Here is a 13,790-nt window from a genome sequence, read left to right as displayed (position 1 = left end):
GTGACGCCTAGTTCTTTTACTGCGGATAAGAATTGATTGTTTAGTTGTATGATCGAGGGGTCTTGACTGTTTTTCATGGAGGACTTGTTTGCTATGTGTAGTATTTTGGTTTTCTAGTGGTTGAGTGTGAGAGATATCCAAGTTAGGAGTGTTTGTATTTGAGATGAATAGGACTCCCATTATAGTAGGGTGTACTGTATGTTCTCTTTCATGGGGAGCAGGATTTGGTCATCATCTGCATAGACGTAGAAGGAAAGGCCTAGGTCGGAGAGGAGTTTGCAGAGGGGGAGCATGTATTTATTGAAGAGGGTGGAGGAGAGTGATGATCCTTGTGGGATGCCGTGTGAGAGGGGGAATTTCTTTGATTCGCAGGTGTTGAGTCTAACTTTGTATGATCTGTTTGAAAGATAAGAGCGAAACCATTTTATGGTGGTGTCTCATAGGCCAATCTCTTTTAGCCTGGATAAGAGGATTTCATGGTTGATGGTGTTGAAGGCGGCAGATATGTCCAGTAATATCAGAAGATAGGAGTGACCTACGTCTAGTCCTCTTGAGTGTTGTGTCAGTGAGGGTTAAAAGGAGTGTCTCAGTGCTGAGTGACTTCCTGAAGCCGTGTTGTGTGGGATATAGTATTTTATGGGTTTCCAGGTGTTCGGAGAGTTGGTGGTTTACAGTTTTTCCAGAATCTTCGCTATGAATGGCAGGTTGGATATGGGTCTAAAATTTGCTGGGTCGGCAGCATCAAGTTGTCGTTTTTTGAGTATGAATTTGATTACGGTGCATTTTACGGCTTCAGCGAAGATACCTTGTTTGAGGGATGCATTAATTATGTCTGCTATTGGTCTGACAATGATTTTGGGGATTAATTTGGTTTTAACTGGGATGGGGTCGAGGGGATGGGCGGCTGGGTTTATTCTTTGTATAATTTTTTTAACCTCTGTCGAGGCGATGAGCTCGAAGTTGGTCCATGTGGAGACTGTTGTGTCTAGAGGGTTCAGCCTTGTTTGCCTGGGGGGTGGATGATTTTAATTTTGTGATTTTTTTTTTTTTTTCAGTGAAGAACTGGGCAAGGTCTTCGCATACCTTTGGGAGGTTTTCTATTATGGGTGGGTGTTATGGTTAATGGTGTTTGGATGGATCCTTGGACACTGTGGCAGCTGACCACGCCCACAGGGGCAGTCTCATGAGGGACCACAGTGTCAGGCTAAACTCCGGCCAGACAAACACAGATTTGAATCTTTTATTAAACAGTTTATGGAACCACCAGAGGTGGCAGTAGTGAGTAGTGGTTGTAGAGCCTGGCTGGGCGCGTCTCTCGCAGAACGCTGGAACAGCGGATCCTCTGTAGAGCAGTGCTGTAGTGGAAAGAGACTGAGAGTTATGAGCACACAATAAGATTAGCATTCAGAGTCCCAAGTAGAAATAGGAGAGCTCCGAATAGGGAGAGCAGGCCCTCGAGCGAGTACCTGATCCCTTAGAGCAGAGAGACTCAGTAGTGTTGTACTCACTAGCAGTAGCAGAGATGCCATTAGACGATAAGTCTGGCACCGGAGCAGGGAGCAGGCCCTTGAGGAGCGAGTTCCTGATTCCGGTGAAGCAGTACTGTGGAGAAAGATGTTTTCTGTACTCACTGATGGTGACTGTAAGTTAGTTCTTCCAAGTAGAAGAGTAGAGTTAGCAGGCAGCGACACAGGGAACATGGGCCCTTGAGGAGTGAGTACCGGTTTCCTGATAGCACCTGAAAGAAGCAGAGAGGCTCCTGAGGGGCGGGTACCCCGTTAGAAACCCCGAAGGGTAGTAAGAGTTCCAGGTAGAGCTGGAGTGGCAGAGTAGCTTAGGAATAGAGAGTGAATGCCATCTGTACAAATCCTGTTGCTAACTCAACGAGCTAGCAAATACTGTAGGCAGATATACCCTGAAGACATGATGTCAGAAAGGGGGATGCCCCTGAGGTTCGTACCAACGTGAAGTTAAAGATGAGGGTGGCGTGCGCGCCCTAGAGGTACCTTGAAGGAGAATGGTGGGAGGCAGCACCAAAGCTGGTCCGGGGACGCCGGAGAGAACGGCAAGCAGATGCCACAGCGGCCATCAGTCCAAGGTGAGCGGGAAGAGCCGCAAGTAGAGAGAGGTAGGCGGGGCGAAGCCATCGAAGACAAAGGCGAATAGGGCTCTGGGGTTAAATTTGGTGGTCATGGATTTTCTTTGCATAGTACTCTCGTTTGGCTTTGTCGGTGTCTGTTTTGTAAATGTAGAGTATCATTCTGTATTTGTCTGACCACACTGATCCAAAGTCTTGGCTGTAGTAGTTTTGTTATATCAGTGATATCCAAATTGTTGCTAGACTAGAATAAAACAACAGTAGCGCTAAGCAACTACCGATCTTTTCTAGCCCATTAAAAAAATTGATTAATAATGTTAAGAAAGATTACTATGGGAAAAAAATCCAAAAATTCTCCAATAACAAAAAAACTCTCTTTAACATTGTGAGTAAATTAACTGCAGATACCTCACTTAATAGATTAGAACTCACAGAAGATAAATGTAACGAAGTAGCCTTTTTTTTCAAAGATAAAATAGATAAACTTTTGGTGAATTTAGATGGAGCAAAACATCAGGTGATAACCCTCTGTGAAAAAGACCTGGTGAAATGGGCAAATTTTGAAGAAACATAGTTTAAGGAGGTAGAAACTTTTGTTAAAAACAATGAATCCAGAAAATCACCCATTGGATACAATTCCAATTGCCGAATTAAAATTGATAGCTCAAACAATTATACCAACTATCACATTCATTAGCAATAAGTCTCTCCTCAAAGGCTATCTCCCTGATATTCTAAAAGGTGCAATAATTAGATCCATCTTAAAAAAAAAAAATTAGACCCCTCCGTTCTTAATAATTATAGACCAGTGTCTACTATCTCATTTCTTTCAAACTTAATAGAAAAAATAGTACATAGAAAGTTATCATTACACTTGGACACAAATGATATACTTTATCCCTCACAATTTGGTTTTAGATGTAATTTTAGCACTGAAACTTTACTTCTTGCCCTAAAGGATACAGTTTTAAGAAGAATGGATAATGGGCAATCATATTTATTAATTTTACTTGATCTTTTGGCAGCTTTCGATACTGTAAACCATGTGATTTTACTTCAAAGACTTTCAGAGATAGGACTTACCAAGAACACATTAAAATGGTTCACATCTTACTTGAATAACCAGTTTTATCAAGTGCAATCAATAATACTACATCTGATAAAATAAAACTTAATACTGGAATCCCCCAGGGATCAGCTTTATCAGCCTCACTATTCAAATCTATATGTTGCCATTATGCCATTATGCCATCTACTATCTGGACTCAGGTTAAACTACTACATATACGCAGACAATAACCAAATTCTGTTACCGATCCAACATACAATGGAAAAGACGTATGAAACTATGGCAATGTATCTTAAAGTGATTAAGCAATTTCTCACACAAATGAAGCTAGTACTGAACATCGACAAAACCCAAATCATTCTTTTAGAAAGGAAAATGGCCCCCAGAGGTTCAAGTTTAATAACCATTCGAGATAATACCACTTTCACATTCGCAGAACATATTAGAGACTTAGGGGGTCATTTTCCAAGGAGTTACCGCGGGAGATAATTCCGCAAATCACGCTAACAGCGCTAACATCTCTCTCTCTCTCTCTCACTCACTCTCTCTCTCACTCACTCTCTCTCTCACTCTCTCACACTCTCACTCTCTCTCTCTCACACTCTCACTCTCAGTCTCATACTGAAACAGGCTGTCCGGAAACATCGTGAACTGCGATATATACTGGCAATGTAGCCCAAATTGGGTTAATAGTGCAACTTGCGCTAACAGCGTTTTGCATAGCTGTTATCGCAATTTGTGATACACATGCTTATTAGCATAAGGTATGCCCCTTTTTGGTATCGCATGCGATATTGGAAAATGAGGCCCTTAGTAATAACTGATCCAGAACTTTGCTTTAAAAAACACAGAGAAAAATTATTTAAATATGGAAATAAAGCAGGAAGACTATTAGCTAACTTAGTGCGCCTCCAAAGAGGGAAAACATACATTGATAAGTTAAAAGATACACAAGGGCAGCCCATAGTGTCTAGCTCCGAGATATGTGCGGTGTTTAGGCAGTTTTACTCGACATTATACCAGGAAGATAGGGTAGAGGGACCAAGAGAGGAGACTCAGTTTTTTAAAGATATGGAGCTCCCTCAGGTTAACGCAGCTCAGTTAGAAAAGTTGAATGAACCTATTACCCTAGAAGAACTTCAGAGGGTAATTAAGAGCAGTAAAAATCATAAGGCGCCGGGTCCGGACAGCCTGAGTGCCGAATATCATAAAATATTGATCAATCTGGCCTCTGAAGTGCTAATATCTTTCTTTCATGAAGCACAGAGCAAGCGTAAGTTTCCAGATGGGGTCACTATAGCTTTTATCACGGTCCTGGAAAAACCTGGCAAAGATTTATCTAATACAAGCAAACAAGGTTTCCAGGTCAATTATTTGATTTATATACGCCACATAAATGATATTGTATGTTATATTGAAAATAGGATATGTAGGACTACTACCGACTGGATCTGCCTAACAGTCAGACCCAACATAGGAGGAGTCACATTGCTTTATTTAATGAATAATTATTTCAAGTCTTTTTTTCAAGAAGTATTGCCATGGGAAATGAAAATCTTAAACAAAGCCACAACCAGCTTTTGTTTAGCGTTAAAATCATGCGCAATTCATTGCAGTACTTAGCTCTGAGTGGATCAAAAATGAAGTCCCGACGTGATCACGTTTCGGACCATTCAGGTCCTGCTTCAGGGGTCGATTCTTTTGAATCCTTGAAAGTAGAGCCTCAATCTTATTCCCAAACCGGCAAGCAGAATATCATTTATGTGGCGTATATAAATCAAATAATTGACCTGGAAACCTTGTTTGCTTGTATTGATACTCCCGGTTTCTAGTAAATTGGGCTTGTTTGTTGTGATTGTATCAAAAGATTTATCTAAACCAGCAGCGTATAGGCCGATATCCTTGCTAAACTGCGAAGCTAAGTTATTCGCCAAAATAATCGCAGATAGACTGAGTGTCATCTTCCCTTCACTTATCATGCCATATCAAGCAGGGTTTGTTAAAGGGCATGGCATAAGCACAAATATGACAAAGTTACTGATTTCTATGGAAGAGTGTCAAAAGCGTGACATAGGAGCGATGGTTGTAGCTTTTGACTCGGAGAAGGCCTTTGATAGAGTCTCATGGTCTTATCTTTTTTCGGTGTTGGAGCGGTATGGGTTTCAGGGGGAAATCACACATAGTATATCTATGTTATATCATAATCCCATGTCTGCTATCTTTGCAAATGGCCATGTATCAGAAGACTTTAAGCTAGGGCATGGCACCCATCAGGGATGCCCACTGTCACCCCTACTATATATTTTATCAATAGACCCATTGTTGCGTAAAATTGCAGCAGACCCTCAGATTCAGGGATATAAGATTGGAGGCCAAAATTTTAATATATCGGCCTTTGCAGATGACGTGTTAGTATTTTTAACCAACCCAAAAAGCTCCTTACCATGACTGTTACAACACCAGAGAGAGTGTGGATTGTTTGCCGGGTTAAAAATCAACACTGATAAGTCTGAAGCAATGGCGTTGGGGTCCAAGGTACAGACGGAATGGGAGGGCCCCTTCCCATTAAAATGGGTTGCAAATGACATGCGTTATCTTGGGATTCGCTTGACTAAAAATGTGAACTTACTGCACAAGGCTAACATTGATCCCTTATATAAGAATATGGAACGAAAGCTTATGGCTTGGGCGACACTCCACTTATCACTTACTGGAAAAATCTTCTTGTTAAAAATGATGGAATTACCGAAGTGGATCTATGTATTACAACAGTTACCTTTATGGCTTACCAGAGTGGAGGTAACCCGTATACATAAGGTGGTTCATAAATTTATATGGGGGCCGCATAGAGCTCGTTTCCTGTTATTGACCTTGATGTTGCCCAAAAGCCAGGGGGGACTAGCATGCCCAAATTGGAGGGACTACAATCTTGCCTATATCTTGAGACATATCTATGACTGGATTAATAATACTAGTATATACTCGCCGAACACCTTTATTGCAGAATGGATGTTTCCTTACAGACCTCAGAATCTAATACAACTAACGGGAGCAGAAGTCCCATGGTGGTTTAAGCAGAGTATCCGTATACACTCGGGGAGGCGTGCATGGCATTATTTATGTAGAGTGAAGCTTAATATGAAAGGTACACTCACCCCATATCTGACATTTATTTATTTATTTATTTTTAACTTTTATATACCGATGTTCCTGTATAGGATACATATCGCACCGGTTTACATGAAACTGAACTGTCGCCGGATGGCGGATACAATGAAACATGGGTATAATGAACATGCGGAAACAATAAAAGATGTGAAACATTAGAAACATTAGAAATACACTATCATTTAATGTTGTAATGATAAAATGATAATATAATAACATAATATTAAAAATAATAACTTTAATAATAAGATGGACATTTGTGGGAAACCCACAATTTCCTAGTGGAATGACTTCTGTTTTGTTTCAGAAATGGTCTGCCCGAGGGTTAGATAGTATACAGCATTGTTTGGATCCTAACACGAGTGTTCTTCAAAGCTTTCAAGACCTCAGAGTTCGCTTTGATTTGGACTCTCATGACTTTTATGGATACTTACAGATTCGCCACTATATCTCTGCATTATCATTCATGAAGGTGGATTTCCCCAAAATTAGGGGTCTCAGACAGTTTTTCTTTACAATGGGGTGGAAATCAAATTCCAGCAGTACCTTCTCCAGACTTTTGAGGGGTCTAGACAATCACAGTGCCCTACTGACTATCCAGAGCAAATGGGAGAAACAGGCGAACATTATTCTTACATTAGATGATATTAGGTTAATTTTGCAAGACTGTTATCGGTTAACAGACAATGTCATATTGCGGGAAGTGGGATATAAAGTCTTATATTGTATGTATATGTCACGAGCTCGGATGTAGACCGCAAAATGATGTGACTCCGCTACTTGCATCAAATGTTGTAAGAAGGAGGGAACGTTATACCATTCTTTATGGGAGTGTGATTTGATTTCCCTCTTCTGGAAGGAAGTGCTCCTGGAACTAGGCACTATTATGGACATGAGGATCCCTAGAGATCCTAAACTGGGACTATTTAGAATTCCTGGTATGGACTTGGACACACTAGGGAATGCTGACTTATCCTTCTTGCGGAAAGCATTATTGATTGGACTTCAAATGATCATGGCTAGCTGGATTTCCGTGGATAGGCCTGGGAAGGCACAATGGCAGAATCGGATGAACACCCTAATGAGGTTTGAATATTTGTCAGCAAGGGACACAACGCAGAAAGCTCTCCAAACGTGGGAGGAGATTTGGAAGAAATATTGGAGGTCACTTCCACAATCTACGACAGACTCATTTAAGGCTTTGCTACATACGAAATACTGTGAGGCTTACAGACATTCGTCATAGTTCATTTGAGACTTTACCGCAGCAAAACGATTTGAGACCAAAAAGGGGTGGGGGGGGGGGGGGGGGGAGGAAGAAGGGTCATCTCAGAAAGGGGTATCACAGTATTTTGACATGGATATTTGATACGAAGTGTGTACTGCATAATACATACCCCATGGATATAGTTATTCTATTCAGTCTAACCTGTATGTTTGTAGTTTTTACATTGGTTTTCTATAGATTGTGTGAACTTTTCTATAGATTGTGTGAACTTTTCCTAACCAGCGCACATGCAGGGGTTAGGAAAATGGACGCTGATTCAGCGTCCATTCTCCCAACCTGACTACCGGCACCAGAAGGAATGTATAAAATCAATATTAAAGGGTCAGGCATTTAATATTAATGTATTCACTCCACTTATTGCGGATTGGTCCCTTTTCTGTCACATGTCAGTGAAAGGACCAATCTCCTTTCAGAAGGCTGTCCTGAAAGGGGATTGGTCCTTTCACTGACAAAGGTCAGTGAAAAGGACCAATGGGCAATAAGTGAAGGAGTGAATAAATGAATATTAAGTGCCCGACACTTTAATATTGATTTTATACACTCCTTCTGGTGCCGGTAGTCAGGTTCAGAGAATGGATGCTGAATTAACCAGCGTCCATTTTCCAAACCCCTGCCAAGGATATTAAGTAGGAGGCAGTACAGAAAAGCAGTTTTATCTGCATTTGCATGTGATGAGTGCTATTAATTTCACTCCGTGTTGGATGTGCGTTGTAGAGGCGCTAATCCCCTTATTGCATAAGGGGATTAGTTAGCGCCTCTATAACCCGTGTCCAACTGCAGTTTATACAGTGCGCTGGGCTCAACGCACTGTAATACATCGGCCCCAAAATGATTTTCTCACAGTCCTACAAACATTAATTTTCGCAAGCATGAACTACCGTAACGCCCTCCTCTTAGGTCTTTCAGCATCATCCATACGCCATCTACAAGTCCTGTAAAATGCTGCGGCAAGAATCTTAACTGGCAGCAGAAAGAGGGATCATATTACACCTATCCTAATTGAATTACATTGGCTACCCATCAAATCACAAATTAAATTTAAAACATTATGCATTCTTCACAAACTTATATAAGGGGAGCAAGTAGACTAGCTAAACAGCCATTAGGTTCATGTTCCGCAAAGAAACTTGCGGTCCGCCAATAAGGGCCTCCTTTCTTTACCTTCGGTCCAGTCAGCACGTTTGAATGAAGTTAGGGAGAGAGCGGTATCTCTCGCAGGACCAAAACTCTGGAATACACTACCAAAGGAACTGAGGCTTGAAGCATATTTTAAAAGGTTTAAACATGATCTTAAAACCTGGCTATTTGGCATGGCATATACGGAGTGAAAAAAGACCTTTTATTACCTATTTTATGACCTTTTTATTACCTATTTTATGCTTTTAAGGCCTTTATGTGCATTATTAGTGTCTATTTTAGTATTTAAGTTACTGATATTTTTTAGCAATTTTATTCAAATATAATGGTATATTTTAGGGCCTAATGTTTGTTTTAAATTTTAGCTATTTTAAAATGTTGTTACTTATTTAAAAAATGTTTGGATTATATTTGCTGTTATTTACTTTTATGTCTTGTAAACCGTTACAATGGTATGTCTTAGTGACGGTATAGAAAACTTAATAAATAAAAATGTCCTTGGGGACTCTGGAAAATGTAATGATTATTTAACGGAAGTTTCAAATTGGCTATTTTCCTCTAAGGTAAAAGTGACCCTGCGAAATCAGTTTGTCAGGAATAGAGATTATTTGAGCCTCCCATAATAGCAGGGTCCCTAATTTCACTCATGGACATTGTCACAACTCAGAGGATTACATTTGATTCTGTGCTTACTTTCTCTCCCTATATATCCAGTCTTGTACAGCATGCATACTATTACCTACATTTTATTGAGCATCTTAAACCTTTTATAGGTAAGCTGGATCTTAAAACACTGACCTACTCATTGGGGCGGATTTTCAGAGCCCTGCTCGCGTAAATCCGCCCAAAACCGGGCGGATTTACGCGAGCAGGGCCCTGCGCGCCGGGAAGCCTATTTTACATAGGCCTCCCGGCGCGCGCAGAGCCCCGGACTCGCGTACGTCCCGGGGTTCTCGGAGGGGGGCGTGTTGGGGGCGTGTCGGGGGGCGGGCCCGGTCGTCGCGGCGTTGCGGGGGCGTGTCGGCAGCGTTTTGGGGGCGGGTACGGGGGCGTGGCTATGGCCCGGGGGCGTGGCCGCGCCCTCCGTACCCGCCCCCAGGTCGCGGCCCGGCGCGCAGGGGTCCCACGTGCGGGGATTTACGCCTCCCTCCGGGAGGCGTAAATCCCCCGACAAAGGTAGGATGGGGGTTTAGACAGGGCCGGGGCGGGTGGGTTAGGTAGGGGGAAGGGAGGGGAAGGTGAGGGGAGGGCAAAGGAAAGTTCCCTTCTAGGCCGCTCCGATTTCGGAGCGGCCTAAGAGGGAACGGGGGTAGGCTGCGCGGCTCGGCGTGCGCAGGCTATACGAAATCGATAGCCTTGCGCGCGCCGATCCAGGATTTTAGCCGATACGCGCGACTACGCGCGTATCTACTAAAATCCAGCGTACTTTTGTTTGCGCCTGGAGCGCAAACAAAAGTAGGCAGTTCGCGCTCGTCTGAAAATCTACCCCATTGGTTTTAAGTTGTTTGGACTACTGCAATACTTTAAATCACAGGCTTACTTTTAATCTCTTAAACAGCCTTCGGATGGTGCAAAATACAGCTGCCAAACTGATCTTGGGAAAAAGAAATGTTATGTTACTTCATTGCTGCGTGATCTTCATTGGCTACCCATCTCAGGCTGTATCCCCCCCCCCCCCCCCCCCCCCCCCCCCCCCCCCCCCCCCCCCCCCCCCCCCCCCCCCCCCCCCCCCCCATCTTTCCACCTGTTAGTTTTCTGTCAACCAAGACATAACTTATATTCCTCACAACAGGAACTGCTCACATTACCTTCTGCTAAGGATACAAGACTTGAAACAACCCATGAGAGGAGCTTCTCCTATCTGGCACCTAGTTTGTGGAATTATCTTCCACTTGTCTTATGTTTGGAGAAGAACTTCTCCAAGTTCAGGAAGGGCCTTAAAACCTGGTTTTCATAAGTCTTTAATTAGCTATCCTTGATTCATTATTTTAGCTAACTTTAATTGCTTTTTGTTGCTACACAACTGATGGATTTGGCAATATTTTATAGTCATAGTTTATAGTTTTTATTATTTTATGTTGCATTTTATTTTATGTATTTGTTTAATTCTTAATTTGTTTTATTTTTATTCTGTTGCCTTGTATTTGTTTTAGTTTAATTGTATATCACTTTGATTTGCATATGTTCAGAAAGACTAATAAACTAAATTATTTGGCTAACTCCAAATATTGAAGTTAGCCAGATATGTCATTCAACTATCTTGTCCCCGCCCTAGAATACCCCCAACTTATGTGGCTAAATTTTAGCCAGATAATGACTAATCCAGATATTCAAAACGTGCCATTTAGCCGGATAACCTGTGAGTTATCTGAATAAATGGCTTTGAAAAGTGACCTCTAAATATTTTTTGTAAGTGCAACTTGAAAGGATATAATAACTTTTTGTTAAAGTTACATTTCACTTTTTATGTTCACAGAACTGCAGCTATCAAGGCACTGAATGCCACTGGACAGGAAAATATTAATCTTGACACCCTTTATAAGGTATTTTAATGAGGAAAGTGTCTATAAAAGAAAATAAAACTTATGCCAACTAGAGGTATTATGACTATAGTCTTTAGGGGGAACTATTTACAGTGTCTTATGCTATTTGGTGAGGGCCAGTTAAGTCAACCAGTGTATTGGATAAAGATTTTGGTGGAAATTGGTTTTCATTTGAAACAACCTTTGTTGACATTTACTATAGGAAGAGATTAAGAAATTAAAAGTTTGGAGAAGGCGTTAATGAGGGCAATTTTCAAAAGGGTCTAGCTGGCTAACATTAGGGAATTAGCCAGTTAGATCTGAACTTTTGAAAATGTTTCCCCTGCAGAGTGGCTAGACATAGCTACTTTTGCATACCAGGGCTCTTTCTTTAGCCACTCAGTGTGTAAATGGATCACCAAAAATTGCCCTCATTGTGTATAGAACCAGGACTTCTTGGTGAGGGCCACAAATAGGTCTGGTTTTAAGTATATCCACACTGAATGTTCATCAGATGTATTTCCATGCAGGTAGTCTAAGAACAAGGCTAATTTGCATAGTGTGGTCATCCTGAAATCCAGATCTGTTTTACAGCTCTCAAAGACTAGATTTGAGAATCCCTAGTATAGAAAGTGGACAAACACACACATATACATACAGCCAGTTGGGTTTTCAGAATATCCATAATAAATATGCATAAGTTGTTTTTGTAAATCTCAGAAACCCAGTTTTTGCAAGTTTATCTCATGCATTTTCATTGTAGATATCCTGACAACACTACTGGTTGTAGTATCCTGAGGACAGGCTTGGGAATCAAATTGCTTAACAGACAAGCTTTTGTCTGATTTTAACATCCTTATTCTGGTCAGTGAAGCTTTCAAACTAGTGCATTGAGGGGCAGATTTTAAAAGGTACGCGCGCGGTGTACATTCGTGCGCGCTATAAAATCAGGGGGTCGACGTGAGCAAGTGGGTGCACACTAGTGCACCTTGCGCACGCCAAGCTCCCGGGGAGAGCAGCTGGCTTTCCCCGTTCCCTCCGAGGCCGCTCCGAAATCAGAGTAGCCTCGGAGGGAACTTTCCTTTCTCACAGGACAAGCAGGATGGTAGTCCTCACACATGGGTGACATCACAGGATGGAGCCCAATCACGGAACGCTTTTGTCAAAGTTTCTAGAACTTTGGCTGGCACCTACTGGACATGCCCAGCATAGCACTAACCCTGCATCCAGCAGGGAGTCTACCTTCAGTCTCTTTTTTTTCCGCACAGCAGTAGCCACGTGGGTTAAGGAGCTCTCTAGAGATTCCTGACAGGAATTTTCCTCACGGAACTTCTTTAAAAATTTTCAAAAAATTCTACCCCATAGGGGTCCCCCTATTGATATCCGTACTCCATGGTCGAAAGGTAAGGCTTTACCCTCGTTTGCAGTCGATTCCTGTAGAATTTTCCCTTCGGGGCCTACTGGCCATCGACCGCACCGCGGCTAAATATTTGTCGAAGCCATGGCGTCGGGTTTTCATCGATGCCCCAATTGTCCTCGGACAATGTTCATCACAGACCCGCACAGAGTTTGTGTATTGTGCTTGGGGTCCAGCCATGATACCTAACTTGCACCAAATGTGCTCAAATGACGCCGAAGGTCCGTAAAGCCCGCTGAGAAAGGATGGAATTTCTTTTTCGTTCAAAACCCCTGACTCCATCGACCATGATGTTAGTCCTCACAAAACCCGCCCACCACCCCGTGGAGTTGGGTTCGCTTACATTTTCTTATTTTATTTTTCACACGTACTTTTTACTATAAGACGAGACTGAAGAGGGACCCCTGCTGGATGCAGGATAAGTGCTATGCTGGGCATGCCCAGTAGGTGCCGGTCAAAGTTCTAGAGTAGTAGCCTAGTGGTTAGAGCTGTGGGCTACAAACCAGGAGACCAGGGTTCAAGTCCTGCTGTCGCTCCTTGTGACCTTGGGTGTCACTTTACCCTCCATTGCCTCAGGTACAAACTTAGATTGTAAGTCCTCTGGGGATAGGGAAATACCTACAGTACCTGAATGTAATCCACTTTGAAGCGCTGAAAAAAGTGCAAAAAGTGGAATATATTAAAAAAAAACAAAAAAAAAAAAACTTTGACAAGTGTTCCGTGATTGGGCTCCATCCTGTGATGTCACCTATTTGTGAGGATTAACATCCTGCTGTCCTGTGAGAACACCTGTTACAGGTAAGCAACTCCGCTTCCCCTTCCCCTACCTGTCCCGCCCTCTGGCCCGAAAAGAACAAAACCCCATACCTTTATCTCAGAAGTTACGCCTGATAGAGGCTTGCGTGCACCGGCCAACTGCCAGCGCGCGATTCCCCGGCCCAGCAGCCTTGTAGAGGCCTCTGGCCACGCCCTGCCCCTGGACTGCCCATTTTTTCAAGCCCTCCGACTTACACATGTCCCGGGACTTTACACGTGCCGCCGGGCCTTTAAAAATAGGCTTGGTGCGCGTAACCGCCCTACGTGTGTAAATC

At 42.5% G+C, this 13,790-nt stretch overlaps 1 protein-coding gene across 2 annotated transcripts in view; it reads left to right on the top strand.

Moving 5' to 3' along the window:
* Positions 1-13,790, top strand: part of NAAA (N-acylethanolamine acid amidase) — a 65,171-nt gene that overhangs the window by 34,564 nt on the left and 16,817 nt on the right. For both annotated transcript variants that reach the window (XM_029598491.1, XM_029598483.1), the window contains exon 8: positions 11,237-11,303. In XM_029598491.1, coding sequence (XP_029454351.1) covers positions 11,237-11,303 — 67 coding nt within the window. The remainder of the gene's footprint in view (positions 1-11,236; positions 11,304-13,790) is intronic.

Source organism: Rhinatrema bivittatum, chromosome 1 (genome assembly GCF_901001135.1).
Source record: "Rhinatrema bivittatum chromosome 1, aRhiBiv1.1, whole genome shotgun sequence".
NCBI classification, from domain to species: Eukaryota; Metazoa; Chordata; class Amphibia; order Gymnophiona; family Rhinatrematidae; genus Rhinatrema; species Rhinatrema bivittatum.
The sequence above is the reverse complement of the archived record's forward strand: the minus strand, read 5'-3'. Positions and strand labels throughout refer to the sequence as shown.